This window comes from Bemisia tabaci, chromosome 4 (genome assembly GCF_918797505.1).
Source record: "Bemisia tabaci chromosome 4, PGI_BMITA_v3".
Lineage (NCBI taxonomy): Eukaryota > Metazoa > Arthropoda > Insecta > Hemiptera > Aleyrodidae > Bemisia > Bemisia tabaci.
Genome location: NC_092796.1, coordinates 39,275,225 through 39,289,571, shown reverse-complemented (window position 1 = coordinate 39,289,571; position 14,347 = coordinate 39,275,225). Strand labels below are relative to the sequence as shown.

At 37.7% G+C, this 14,347-nt stretch overlaps 2 protein-coding genes across 4 annotated transcripts in view; one reads left to right on the top strand and one right to left on the bottom strand.

The window, feature by feature from the left end:
• Positions 1 to 78: 78 nt before the first annotated feature.
• Positions 79 to 2,585, top strand: LSm3 (U6 snRNA-associated Sm-like protein LSm3). Its single transcript, XM_019043066.2, has 3 exons — positions 79 to 236; positions 1,088 to 1,195; positions 2,081 to 2,585. Exons 1-3 carry the CDS (start codon positions 216 to 218, stop codon positions 2,261 to 2,263), a joined length of 312 nt encoding a protein of 103 aa, XP_018898611.1. The 5' UTR covers positions 79 to 215; the 3' UTR covers positions 2,264 to 2,585.
• Positions 2,582 to 14,347, bottom strand: part of LOC109031512 (uncharacterized) — a 27,689-nt gene continuing 15,923 nt past the window's right edge. The window contains exons 9-15 of one of the 3 annotated variants that reach the window (XM_019043065.2): positions 13,626 to 13,839; positions 12,457 to 12,690; positions 7,090 to 7,131; positions 5,520 to 5,596; positions 4,637 to 4,735; positions 3,739 to 3,859; positions 2,582 to 3,034 (exon numbers count right to left, since the gene is read on the bottom strand). In XM_019043065.2, coding sequence (XP_018898610.1) covers positions 3,021 to 3,034; positions 3,739 to 3,859; positions 4,637 to 4,735; positions 5,520 to 5,596; positions 7,090 to 7,131; positions 12,457 to 12,690; positions 13,626 to 13,839 — 801 coding nt within the window. In that variant the 3' untranslated portion in view covers positions 2,582 to 3,020. Of the gene's footprint in view, positions 3,860 to 4,636; positions 4,736 to 5,519; positions 5,597 to 7,089; positions 7,132 to 12,456; positions 12,691 to 13,625; positions 13,840 to 14,347 lie in introns of all 3 variants that reach the window. The other 2 variants (XM_019043064.2, XM_072299828.1) reach the window with 2 other exon arrangements.

Genomic DNA, 14,347 nt, shown 5'->3' with positions numbered 1-14,347 from the left:
TAACCTAACCTACTATGAGGCTACGAGTCAATGTTTTTTGAATGGGGTTTTCTCTGGGAGTTTGTATGTAAACAATACGACAGCTTGCGTTGCGGCTTTTCTTCAAAAAACGTGGTTTACGTCGTGAATAAAAATTGAAATTGTTTCTAAAATCGTCCATTCCCTTAAGTCTATAATTTAGTTTGCATTAGTAGGTTTTTTTCAAAATCACACAAATGGCAGAAGAAACAGAACAGGTTTGTCATCTTTTTCCAATGTCTTTAAATTTCAGAGATCGAGCCGTATGAATCAGCGTTTGTTTCCATACTTTCGATTAAAAAACCGGAAGAAGTGCAGCTGCCTCCACTTTAAAAGATAGGAAAGCTTCTTGTCCAATCTGAATTATTTGTAATGTTGAGCAATGTAAAATTTATTTGCCGATCGCTCAGTTTTTATCACAGAAGTCATTGATGAATAAACGACCAGTAGCGCAATCAGCTTACTTTTATTTGATGAGGTCACCATGAGTCTAGTTTGGTTTTTAGTGGATGCAATGGCTTGTGTTTGTGGCAGTAAAGGCAGTTGCATCTCTCCTATGAAGAGACAGTTGAAAGAAGGTTTGTTAACCTTGGCCTCTAAGAGCTCAATGAAAACCGAAAAGAAGTAAAAGCAAATCAGAGAACGACTCAGACTTGACGAAACACCTCTATAGGTTCTAATCTTATCAGATGTGACAAGATTTTCAGCAAATCGCTATTGATCACAAGAAACATTTTGCGATCACAGAAGTTGATCGATTTCCAACTTCTACGCTCAAGGAACCCTGAATCGTATCCATAGGATACCTGGCTCATAACATTATAAATCTTTTAGGCTGAAACCTTTAGAGTTTCTGTTGAAAAATGTTTGTCAGCAAGTTATTTACTAACAAAACACGTAGATAGATGAACGAGGAGAATTCTTAAACATGCTACGTTCAGTGGAAGGAATCCCGGAAAGTATAACTTACTCAGCTTATACGTTTATGTGGTCATGTATCACTTTGAAATGAAATTTTTAATGATTGATTTTGCCAATCCTGAGTTTTAATCTGTGTACTTTGTTTTAGGTTATTACAGGAACAGTGAAAGAGCCTTTGGATCTCCTACGTTTAAGTTTGGATGAGCAGATTTATGTGAAAATGCGACATGATCGTGAACTTCGAGGGAGATTACATGTAAGTATATCCACTATATTTTATTCTTTCCATACCAAAGAAAGCCTACAAAGGTATGGATCGGAGATTCTACCATATTGGGCACTTTTAGAAGCTAGAAGGTAGATTTGAATTTGCTCCTTTGAAGCTTGAAGAAAGCATGTAATATAATGCTCAAAGACTCTGTCGTGTAGCCCAAGAAGAAGCTGTATGCATGAAGGGATTAAAACACTTGCCGTATGTTGGCATCAAACGTATATTAAGTAACATTTAAAAATCTAATAGTCTGGTTAGAAGGAAATCAGGTCTCTACCTTAGAAAAATTTCAACTGATTACTTATAGAATTCGGGAGTGTATACTTCTTTTTCAAAGCAGACTGTTTAGATGTTTGAGGCGTAGGAGAAGATGTTTTTCATAGTAAAACAATGACTTAAACCAAAATTAGCCAGATTTCAATCCATACTATCGCTTTTTCTCTCATATTTATTTTTCTTATAACAAAAAATGAAGCAATAGTTTGACCAGTAACTTTTTAAGAATATTATTTACAACCTACATAAAATTCATGGTGTTGTATTATTAAGATGTCAATTTGAAAAATAAAATATGAGAGAAAATTAGACATTGTGAAATTATGCTTCTGCTCACCTAAATCCTACTGGTTTACTAAGTATTAAGAAATGATGAAAATTTCAAATCATCCTCAGAAATTAGAAAGAAAAGGCATCAAGCGGGTGAAAATTCATAATGTTGCTAGAAATCTCAAGTTTATTCACAGCCTTTCAGTCAAATTGGCTCTGCCTTAGTTGTGTGTCATATTTCAAAACTGCCTTTTCTGAGGTGAGCTTTCATCTGACTTATATGTAATTATCAACCTGATCATATTACATTTTTTATCCATCTAGGCATATGATCAACATTTAAACATGGTTCTCAGCGAGGCTGAAGAAACAGTCACAACCATAGAAATAGATGAAGAAACGTACGAAGAAGTTTACAAAACCACCAAGCGAAGTATACCAATGCTGTTTGTCAGAGGTGATGGTGTCATATTAATTTCGCCACCCACAAGAATACCTGGAATATAATGATCTACTGCATCATTGCCCCTCTCTGTTTTTCCTCTTCACATGGTAATTTTATCAATGTTTATTTTTCTGTAAGCTAAAACTAAAAATCAGCAGTGTAAAAATAAGGAAGAATGCTGAGTAATTTTTTTAGCAATGTCATTTAGACTCAAAATTAAATTTCAGCAGTACACAGCAAAAATGCAACAAATACCATATTAAAATATGTTGCTTTGTCTTGATTATTTGTTTCCAGTATTTTCCGGTGAATCTCTGTTTACTTAAACTATCAAGGGATGAGAAGATTTTCATTTTTTGTCAAATAAAAACAACGTTCCGCACATCTCAACATTCTTTTATTTCTTGTAATATCTTTTCCGTACAAAGAGTTGTAATTTTAGAATTTCAAATCTGAAACGGGGGAGGGCTGAGGGGTTGCTCAAAACAAAGAAGTGTTCTTTTGGTTCTTCCTTGTGAATTTTCATCACTGGTATCATTCACGAAGCCATATTTTTGCACTTCTTCCGAAAGGCCTAGGGCTGACTTTCATAGGGTTGTAGTATTAGCCTGTTACTCAACGGTAATTATAGTGTGATTCTAACACTTCTCTTCAATGTTCTTTCCAAATTTCCTGCCTCAATCATGCAAATTGAGAGTTACAATTTTTGTGCGGTAATGAATTGGTTTTGTCGCTTCCATTAACCACTCGTAATCAACTCGGCGTCCAATTTTACTGATGATTTTGCCTACGGTATTTCTGACTTTATCATGGTACTTGTTAAGCCAATATATCTGAAACAATTGAAAATCAGCAATTGAGATCATATGAATCTAAGATTCAGTAAAATCATTAATGTACAGAAACGAAGTTAACATTTTTAGCATAAGTATTCATGGTACAAATTTGTCACACCAGAAAATTGCACCATTTACAAGAATTACTCATGGAACTCTCATTCATATCTCACTCAATTTTTTTGTTCTTTCTTAATTTTTAATTTCTTTATATTCTAAACACTTGCGGGGTGGCCGAATCTGTTAACAGGGGTGTTGCAGATTCATCATACCTAGAATGCATTGCGCATAATGAGAATTCATCATGATTTATCGATAAATTTTTACACTCAGAGTATTTAACTACAGCTAAACGTTTGATTGAAATTTTTGACACATTATTTGTTGAAAGCACTGAAATATCTTACTTTAAATTTTCCAAGAAGATCCACGGAATTCAATTTGTTTTGTCTCGCTCAGTTGAATGCAATTCATAAATTTCCTAAACAAAAATTGTGAATACATGCTTTCAATGAGTGAATAAGGAGTTTCAGTGTGTACAAATGCTGGTATATTTTGTGAAGGTAAAATCAGGGAATCGTTGCCAGATAAAGCTGAAAAATCAGCTCTTATTCCCATCTAAAATATCCAAATTGTATTGCGCAACCTTGCATCCTTGTCAGGGAATCATGGAGTATTTTACATTACAAGTAAGTAGGTACCTGTGTAGATGGGCTCAGTTGCTTGTATTAGCCATTTGTAAGCAGTTTTCCTTCCACTTTCTATCAATTTTGCTCCAACTAGCTTTCTTACTTTTTTATGATATTCATTCAACCATCGAATCTGTCAAAAATTTCAAGCAAAAATCAATATCTTACAGCGTTGAAAAGCACGGTCTACCCAATGAAAATTGTAACTTATGCAGTAATAAATTCTGGCTGGTTTTCTTTTACTTGCAAGGAACGGTCCTTTTTCGACTAAATTCTTTAAGAACTGTAAAAGTTCAGTTTTATTGTTTTGTAAAGAAATAGGTTTTAAACTAACCTGTAAATGGAAGAGGGCAAGGGTAGTTTCCCTCAAAGATGTCGTAAATGAGGCGTTGAACTGTCTATTATTACGTATATGCTACCAAACTCAACCCTCTGATACTAGTGACACACCTCAAATTGTTCTTGGATCAATTAGCAGTATACTAGCCCTCTTAAACTCAGAGTAATAAGTTCAGATTGAATATAAATAAAAATGCAAAATGAGGAAAATTAAAAGCAAGAAGAAAAACAATTTTTTACAATGTCAGGTAAAGAACATAATGCTACATGGTGCCATAAAAAATATCCCTGAATAATAAAGGAATTTTTATGAAACTCTATTTGCCACCAACATGTGCAGAAGCATCTTGTAGATCAAGACATGGTCAAGTAAAAATTACTTGGACTTTACTGAGTCAATTTACGATCTCTTGGAACCTCTTTTGCAGAGGAGATTTAGAATTAGGAAAATGTAAAAGAACGCCATTAAATTGGACGACTTTACTTTGATTTTCATCAAATGTCTGCCCGATTCATTCTATTTTAAAGCTGTATAAGCAATCGCATCAATGAAATTGAGTGGTTAACTTACATGCTTATCATCCAACATTTTGAGATCAATCAATTTCCTGTCGTAAGGGGCGAGGGTCACTGTTTCAAATGCAAGAACTTCATTATTTTTGCCTTTGAACTGAAATCAAGAAAAATGAAAAAATTGGCATTTTAGAAATTTATTTATCATCTGAGCATGTATCATTGAATCTCACACTCGTTAGAGCAGGATAATGTAAAGCATTATATTATGTGATCATACCTTGTATCTTGATCACGAAGTTTCTCAATTTCTGCGGTTATTTCCGTTTTTTTTGAAGAAAATTCAGTGAGCATTAGGTATTATTCAAAATTCTCGTAGAACTTTCTTCACAGGGTTGATAAAAATCAGTCGGAAAAGTTCCAAGAAATAATGCTCAGTGGTTTTCCTTTGAAAAAATCAAATGTTAGGTACCAGGAATCTGCAATATGGCGAACATTATTATGTACTTATGATGCGATTTTTACCATGGATATATATGATCGTCAAACAGAGGAGGGGAAAAAACCAAAAGTTCTCCTCCTTTAAAATGGACACTTGTTAGAAACTGAGAAACTAAAAAACCTCACCTGCAGCATGACTTTGATGATCGTGACTGTTTGAAAAACTTACTCATCGCCAACTTTCTCTCTATACCCTGTAGCAGAGACGCACTCTAGCTAGGAGTGCGCCTCTGTTCGGAGCACCTCGGACATACGTGAGAGATCGCGTATTTCCGAGGTGCTCCTAACAGAGGCGCACTCCTAGCCAGTCTCATGAGATCATTGTCTGCTTTTATCTGTAGGAGAGGGACCTCATAAGAATATAGAGAAAGTTATCATGAAAGTAGAATGAGGGTTAGGAGGAAGGGGGGGGGGGCAAGGAAACCTCATAGTGTGCTTACCGTGACTTCAGCAGGAACCACTTGCACAACATTTTCAAGTCTCATGCCCCACTGACCGATTTCATAGTAACCAGGCTCTGAAAAATAATTAAAATAAAATAATATATAAGAGTAAAGTAAAGGTAAGTTATATTTTCCTTTGTGCTTTTATCGCTTTCCAAGTTCAGGAGCAGGTAGACATGGAAGACGATATTGGTATCCATGAGTATATTGTACAAACCACGATAGGAGTATCGAGAAATTTAAACATATTATAAAATTTAAAAATTACACCTTTTTATACCTACCCACTCAGGTTTCAGTAAGGCAAAGGATCACAACATACGGCTCCATTGGGGTCTACCGGTGTTGCGAGCTGCATGCAATCGCAGCCCTCTCTAGGAGAGGGCAGGACCGGATTTACCCACTTGCCGTCCATGGCATGGGCCGCTTGTATTTTGTCGCCCCCTTCTCATTCGTTTTGAAACATCAATAAGACCCATCAAATGGACGTGGCGGAGGGGAGGGGGTGGTTACATAAGACGCGCTTACTCGTGTTGGTTATATTTTTTGTGAAAGCCCTGTCATCGCTAGCAAAAGTTCGCGTAACTTTGCTCGAAAGTTAAGTTCCGTAAACCTATCTCTGTGTGGACAAGGTCTCCATTCATGAGAAATAAATGAAAAAATGGTGAAAGAACAAAAATAAATGTGGATTAATAATTTAAGCTTCCGCTGCCGCGACGCGCTGACCGCATTGTGTTTGGCGCAATGCGTGAAGTATTCCCACAGTCTTGTAGGCGCTAAAATGGGTGTCATGCTGACCGTACTGAGTTTAACGCAATGCGTAAAGTATTCATACAGTCTTGTAGGCGCTAATATGCATCTATGCCGACCGCCACCCAGTGGATCGAGTCAATAGGAGAGGTCGGACAAAATTAGGAAACTTTAAACGCTTATAACTCCGTTTATGCAGATCTGTGAGGTACTAACAGTGGTTTTATTGGTTTCCGCATGAAAATTTCCTCTACATGCACCCCTTGAAGTTTAAAATGTGACGAAATATACATCAAAATTTTCAGTTTTAGTCAAAAATGTCATGCCCGGCCTCTCTAATTGACTCGATCCACTGTGCGCCGCGCCGCGGGCTTCTATTCATCTCAAGTCCTCGTCATCATTGCTCTCCGCCTCTCCAGGCCAAATGCGTGTTTAGTTTCTCTCCTTACTCGAATTATTAAATGTGCTGTCTCTCGCATCACCGAAAGACGACAAAATTAGAAATTATTGTATTCTTACTGTCAGAAAATAAGAGATTTTGTCGCCTTTTCTCGCTTGTAATTTTTTCAGAATCCGATTTATTTCTCCTTTTTTTTTAAACCTACTCTTAAAACTCGCAGAATTTGCCGCCATTGAACGCGGGCCATGCGCCCCCCCCCCCCCCCTAAATCCGGCCCTGGGAGAAGGAAGGGGGGCAACAGTCTCTTTTTGCCCCCTTCCCTCGACTCCTTCTAATTGCTTTCATGAAGATGTCTCCAAGTTAGCAATATGGAATAAAAGAAGTGGAAATTTTGAATGGACTCCAAATGAAACTTACCAACAGTTCCGAAAAAGTTTGGGTGGAACGTCCAGTTGAACCCTAGAAATAAAAAACATTGATAAAATACAAACAGGATCTGTGAATGATTTGCAAGGTGTTATTGTTAAGGACCTAGCAATTAAAAAGAGAAGAGGATAAAATACAAATAGAATTTTAGAATGACGTACAAGATGTCAGTCAGCAAGTACGTAGTACGCGAAGTCGGGCTTTAGGATTATAGTAGGTACCTTTCATATCGTCCGTCAACAATCGATTGCAATCCGTTGGACACATCGTCACCTTCCAGGCAAAGTATCACAAGCGCCATGCGACGTTTAAAAATTTCCGCCGCCATTTTATTTCTTTACTGAGAAATTGTTGGTTGAATCTGTTTGGAAATTTCACTAAATTTTATCGGCAGCACAAAGAAAATTCAGTGAAATTTTCGGACAGCTTCGTTGAACAATTTCTCTGTAAAAAAATATAATGGCGGAGGAAATTTTTAAACATCGCATGGCGCTTGTGATACTTTGCCTGGAAGGTGACGACATATCAATGGTGAAACTGTAGAAATGCACTAGGGGGCTACGCCCCCTGGCCGCTACGCGGCCCAACCCCCTGAAGGCGCTCCGCGCCATCAATGGGCCGCTTCGCGGCCCTATTTTTACCCTCCTATCAGTGTTAGTTTTATTTTTCCCCTAAACAATCACGATATGAGGTATACTTTAATTTTAAACTTTACTTAAAATTACTTTAAAATTAAAAGGACGCGTTTTGGAATGACTGCTTGATGATATATTGCAGTAAAACAATGAACAATGATAGTCAGGTAATAATTAAGATTTCATGAGTCGGGGATCGAACCTACACCGAGTTCAAAGTGGACACATTCGACGTCTTGGACGACTCGGTCACCGCTCAACATAGGGAAATCGGTGCGAATATTATGTAGATAAGTGTAGAGCTGATGCGCAGGCTACACAGCTACTGCGCAACCTCCTCGACCACTGCGCATCCTCCCGCGCATAGCGGTAGCAGTACCGGAGCACTCTATAAACTCACTCACTTTTATAACGTGATTTTAAAAAAACCTGGGTCCTTTTTCCAAAATCTGATTACAGCGGGCTCATCTAGGGCCTATTACCTGTCAATTTACGCAAAAATCATGGTAATCGGCCCGGTAGAACGCTCAAACGAACTATGACAAAAAGTATAAATTTACATTGTTTAAATGGGAGAATTCGCAACTTTACCACGTAATATAAAAAAATCTGAGCCATATTTTGAAAATCTGAAAAGAGTTGGCTTATCTAGAGACAATTGCCCGTTGATAGCCGCAAAAATCATGAAAATCGGCCCGGTAGAACGCTGGAACTAAGCGTTACCAGTTTCGCAAAATTAGGAGGTCTCGGAGCTTATAGTATAGATAGATATCGCAGTTTAATCTCGGCAGTTTAACCTATGGCAGAGCTTTACGAATGCGTTACAACGTATTTTCGGGGTTTTTAAAAATTGAATCTTTCTCCTGTGCCATAATTATTTGCAAAATTGCATTTGTTTTTTCTTTTTATGAAAAATTGAGTTTTTAACCTAAGAATTTGGAAAAAAATTGTATTCTAATTTCTTTACGCATGCTACAACACAGATTAGTGTCCCCTAATATCCAAGATCCAAAATTAATTTATGTCATAGAGGGCCAAAAATGGCGTTGCAGACTTCCGGTCATTCTTCAGTTTCTACAAAGAAAACTGCTAAACGTGGTACCTTGAAAACTTCGGTGATTTTTTTTTTCTACGCGAAGAATATTCCGTGAAAATTTCTGAGTTCTATGGGAAACCACCGATAAGTATATATAGCTTATATACTTATTTTTCGTTAGTGACCGCCATCTCTGTAGGCAGCAATGTTGAAAAAAGGGGTATTTTGAAAAACGAATGCCGAATTCAGTTTTCTCGTGCCAAATTTCCCCGGGCACGTTCTGTAATGCAAATCCATAGATAAACAAGAAGGTGGTAACTTAGTGCTGGGTCCACTCTATTTTTCAGGGAAAACAAGGTCAGAAAGTTAAAAAATTTCAATTGGTGGCAACAATTTTGAGTTCTAATAATTATCAGTACAAGACTGAAGGAAGGGGGGGGGGGGTGTCCAGGAGAAAAACACCTATAATGATGTGACACAAAATCTCTTAATTTTCTGTTTCTGCGTTAAAGTCTCCTTCATAACCCACAGGACTTAAGTCTCCCAGCTGGACTGTGAGCAAGAAAGGAATAGGTACCTACGTGGGATAATCGTTGGCAGAGCGTAACGATATTTCCCTAGGAGGTATTGAGGTGCATCCGCGATGTGGTCCATCTCAAAGAGTAGTCACGCACTTTTGAGATTAATACGATGAAAGTCACTATGGTCCTCGTTAATACTTTCTCCCGCAGTGCTTGTGAGAACCATTGAAATTCGATATTTCTCAAAAATTGGGATTAGATTCAATGAACATTTCTTTTCAATTTTTTTTTTGTTTTTTTGTCAGCCGTGTTGTTGGTTATAGCCTCCCTTTCAAAATGAACCAGGAACGGAGATCTTATAACACCACTAACCGAGATAAGCATTTTTACAGTTTCACCGTCGAGATGAAGGACCATTTGGGCACACGTATTCATCCAGTGTCGCTAAGATCGTACAACTTCGCTTTATTCCAATGAAACTTCAATTAACCATGCGCTGAATACACCGGAAAATCACCTCATAAAATCAGACTATTTTAGAAGGCAAAAAAAAGGAAAGAAAAAAAAATACAATTAAAAGCCTCTGACTGGCAAAAAACGTATTGAAAGCTCAACAATCGCAGCAGCGACAGATGCACAGTGTGCTCTTTTTTTGGAGTAGTCTCCCTTATTATAATGTCTTCCTTTATCACCAGCATTGAGGCGTAATCTAATCCCGTCTCCAGCGTCTTTGAAAAGCACAACGCGGGTCATGGCAGGACAGGAGGACAAATCACCTTCAAATTTTAGAGTATGCAATACGGGTATCCTTTGAGCACGATTAGTGGCATGCTGGCAGGCGCCGGGTCTTTCCCGCGCGCACTGAGCAAGAAGTCCTCGGGTCCTTGCTCTTGGAAGCATGCCGGGTGTGAAATGGACTGCATTTTGTCATGGGAACGGAGTTCCCCATGATATTAGAATCGTTCCGTTGCTTTCGCTATGGGATTCCCTATACCTCTGCGACCTTGAGCGTTTCGCCCAGTCTCCGATTTTTGGTTGATTTTCCGATGTATCAAAAACCGTTGTATTTTTTAGCCAATCATGTCTCTACGTCAAGTTGTGTTGATTGCTAAAATTCGCTTTCAGCGAGTTTTTTTTCTCCTGGAGATGTCGCGTCTGACTGGTAAATCTGCGCAGAACCACGAAGTTCCGTTTTTAGGCAAATTCTTTTTTTTGGGAGGTTCTGATTGGTTATTTTTCGCCATCAGTTTTCTGTTCGTTGGTGCAAAAGATCGCCTACCTCGGTGTTCTTGAGAAGCCGCCATTATCCCACCTCAAATTTGAAAAATAGAAGTAAAGAAATAATAACCATCGAACAAGGTGGAAAATTGTTCTGGAGGACTCGTTACGGATAAAGAAGTCAAAATCAGAGCTCGATTGATTGATTTAATTCATGGATACGCAAATATTGCCTTAGCTCAACTGCCGCGATCGGAATGCATAATGGGATGAACCTCGAGACGCATTAAAACAGTGCGAACCATGGCTCCTACAGCAATGCGCATCCCAAAAGCAGTCAAGGTCTCTTGTGATAAGTCCCGCCCATTGCCCGAGTCTTTTAAATGCTATTTTTACTCCCGCTCACGTGGATCCGTCATAGCCTAGTTGACCAAGCCGCCTCGTATTTGTGATTAGACGCGGGCACCCGGCGATCGTGAGTTCGATACCCGACGATGGGAACTACTTTTTAATGATTGTATTGAATGTTTTAGACTAATCATCAAAAAATAATTAATAGTAGATGATAAATGTACGAACATTTTCTCGTGAGTTAATATGTTAAACAAAAATACTGGAATATACCTCCTTCATATAATCAGCCACATGTTCCCCCAAATTAATGACGTTATTTTCTTTTTTCAATAAAGTTAATTTGCATTCAACGTTCGTAAGTTAAGCAAAAAGTACCTATTGATACAAATAGAAAGACATGAAAATAGTATGTCTAACATTTCAGTTGTTTTTTTTTTTTTTTAATTTATTTTTTGTTTTTTTGTTTTTTCAATAAAACAAATTGACTGGGACTAGAATCATCGTATCTCTGAAGACAAAAGCTAAGTTTTTTGATACAGAAATACTAATATATTCATCCTTTATATAATCAGGGAGATGTTGACCCAAATATTGATGTATATTTTCTCTGTTCGCCCAAATTAATGATGGTATTTTCTTTTTTCAATAAAATTAATTTACATTCCACGTTCTTAAAGCAATATTTTCTCCAAAATTCAGCAAAAAATAACAATTTATACCTACGCAAAAAGTAAATAAATAAATAAAGCAATGACATGAAAGTAGTATAGGTAGTACACATCTAACATTTCGGTTACATCTATTTGAATGAAAAAAATGGCAACTTAGGAAGCACATAGGTCACTTATCGACGGTGAAACTACCAAACCACGTATCTCGGTTTGCGACGTCGCAGACTTCCTGTCATACTTTATTTTTTAAATGAAAAGCTACTTAACGTCCAGTCTTGAAAATTTCCGTGATTTTTCCTCTTCGTGCGGAGAAAATTCTGTGAAAATTTCAAGGAATGATATTGATTTGGTCTACTTCAAAAAAATAAAATGTGAGCGGAGATTTTTAAACACCGCAAACGAGATACGTGGTTTGGCAGTTTCACCGTCGTTATGATGCGTATTCGGGCATATGCGTAGAGTAAAAATATCATACTTTACGCCGAAAAAACGAAACTGAAAGTTAAATGCGTTAACTTCCAAAAACCATACATAATCCAACGAAAATAAATAATTGGTAAATAACAGCTTTCTTGTATGCAAAGAAAAAAAATTAAAAATGTTAAAAAAGAGATGTCGACACAAAATTACATAGCCCCTTCAATTCTGAAGATACTACAAACGAACTGTACCTTAAAATTTTCATATCCCAGAAGCAAAAGTTCCCATGACGAATATTGCTATCGCTAGCGATTGCAAAAACCAACTTGTTGCAATTTGGAACTATAAATTCTTTTCCGGTTTAAAAACAACGTATGTGCCATTAGTTTCTCTATGCACGTACCTAAGTGTTTTTTCAAATAAGCCAGAATTTATAGTTCCAAATTGCAAAATGCAGTCCAAATGACGCACAAGATCTGTGCCTCTTGAGAAGGAGGACTTACTTTCGTGGACGTTCAAGAAGCTGCCGATACCGTGTGTGGTACCGTGGCTGTAATCCAGTCCAAGTTCATGCAAAGGTGCTTTGACGATGATCTCCAGATCCCAGATCCTCATCCCGCGGGCGAACTTGGTGGTGGCCAAGTTGATGCATCCCTTCAGGAGGGCCGTGTAGACGGCACGTTGCTCGCTCGTCGGCGTTCCCAAGTGAATCGTTCTCGTGACATCCGTCGTCCCGTCTGTAACAAAAACCACGTCAAAAAAACGTCGTGATTCGACGCTGAGACTCCCAAACTAAGTACCCAAGTAGCAGTGATCACGATAAGTTGCGATTTGATCGGAGAATTTTTCGCGATTTTGTCGATTTATTGCAATTTTACTAAACAAAAAATTCCGATGAATTGCGATTTCATCACATAAATTTGCGACGAAATCGCAATTTTATAGACGGCGATCAAGCGCAATAGTTTCAAACAAAAAATCGTAATAAATGAGTATAAAATTTCGATTTTATCGAACATAATTTTGTAGAGATAAAATTGCGTCAAGATCGAGGACAATTTCTCAGATGTTGATGATCATATCGATTTTATCGTCAAAAACTCATAAAAAAATCGCAACTTAATCGAAAAATATCGATATTTTTCCGTTGAAAAATGCTACTTGGGGTTTGCGGTATTTAAAAATATTTGTTTCTGTTTAATTTTTTTTTAACGGAGAACAAATGAACATCACTCCATAAAGTTTTTTCAGAATTTGCTTCACACAGAGGAGACAAATCACGGAAGTCTTTAAAGATTGACGTTGATAAGCTCTCCATTAAAAAAATGAAAGTATGACAGGAAGTCTGTAACGTCGCAAACTAGATATGAAATTTTAAGTTAGACACATAAATTATTAGAATCCGCACATTGTCTGGAACATTGCGCAATGCCACCTGATCAATACAACTATAGCTGAATTAATTATTATCCAATGTACCTACCTCTTTTTTTTATATAAAATTGAAATTTATAGTTTTCTAATAGTTGATTGTGATATAGAATTTTTGGAATTCATGATCTGTAGGTACAAACTTTTTTGTAACGTTAGTCTGTACTTTTACTTGGCAATTTGCCTTATTTTCAATACTTTTCTTTAAACTTTAGCCCTGTGACTTAAAAAAATTTCATACCCAAGTATTGTCCTCCAGAGTCGATCATAAGAAGGGAAGAGTTATCAATTTGTTTGTTCGTTTTCAAGGACGGCATAAAGTGGGCCATAGATGAATGTTCGCCGAACGCAACGATGCTATCAAAACTTATCCCTTGGGCTAGAGGCTGCTCGTTCCGCAGGACCTCCAAAGTGGCCGCCACTTTCAGTTCATCCCAATATTCTCCTGCTGCAACCTGCGTTTAATTATTTAATTAATTATGTAATCAAAACTGCATGTCCGCAACAGCGTGTGACACACCGTAGCGAATAAGTGTCAAGATGAAATTCTCTGAAAAAAACTAAGACGACAGGACAGGAAAGGGTTTTTTCGCACCATTTTCACGTATTAGGATATTATACCCAACAGCCAGACCGAATCGTGACACCGCGTCGCTGCGAAAACTGCTTCATGGACGAGAATAACCGGCGCGCCTTCAATTTTTAGCATGCAACATGGATATCCATAGAGCATGAATAGTTGCGTCAAGGCGTTATTACCGATAACAATCTTACGCTCGGATATCAATTTTTTTTTTTTTTTTTTTCCTTTTTCTGGTGGGTTGCCCCATGCACTGCGACCTCTCGATCTATTGTGCCCAGTTGTTGGTTCCTGGTTAGTCCCAGAAGCCCTCCCCTTCAACAAGTTGGAGGAGAGTGCCCGCAACTAACTCAGGTGCTAGACAGTCATCCCAGGAGTTATCT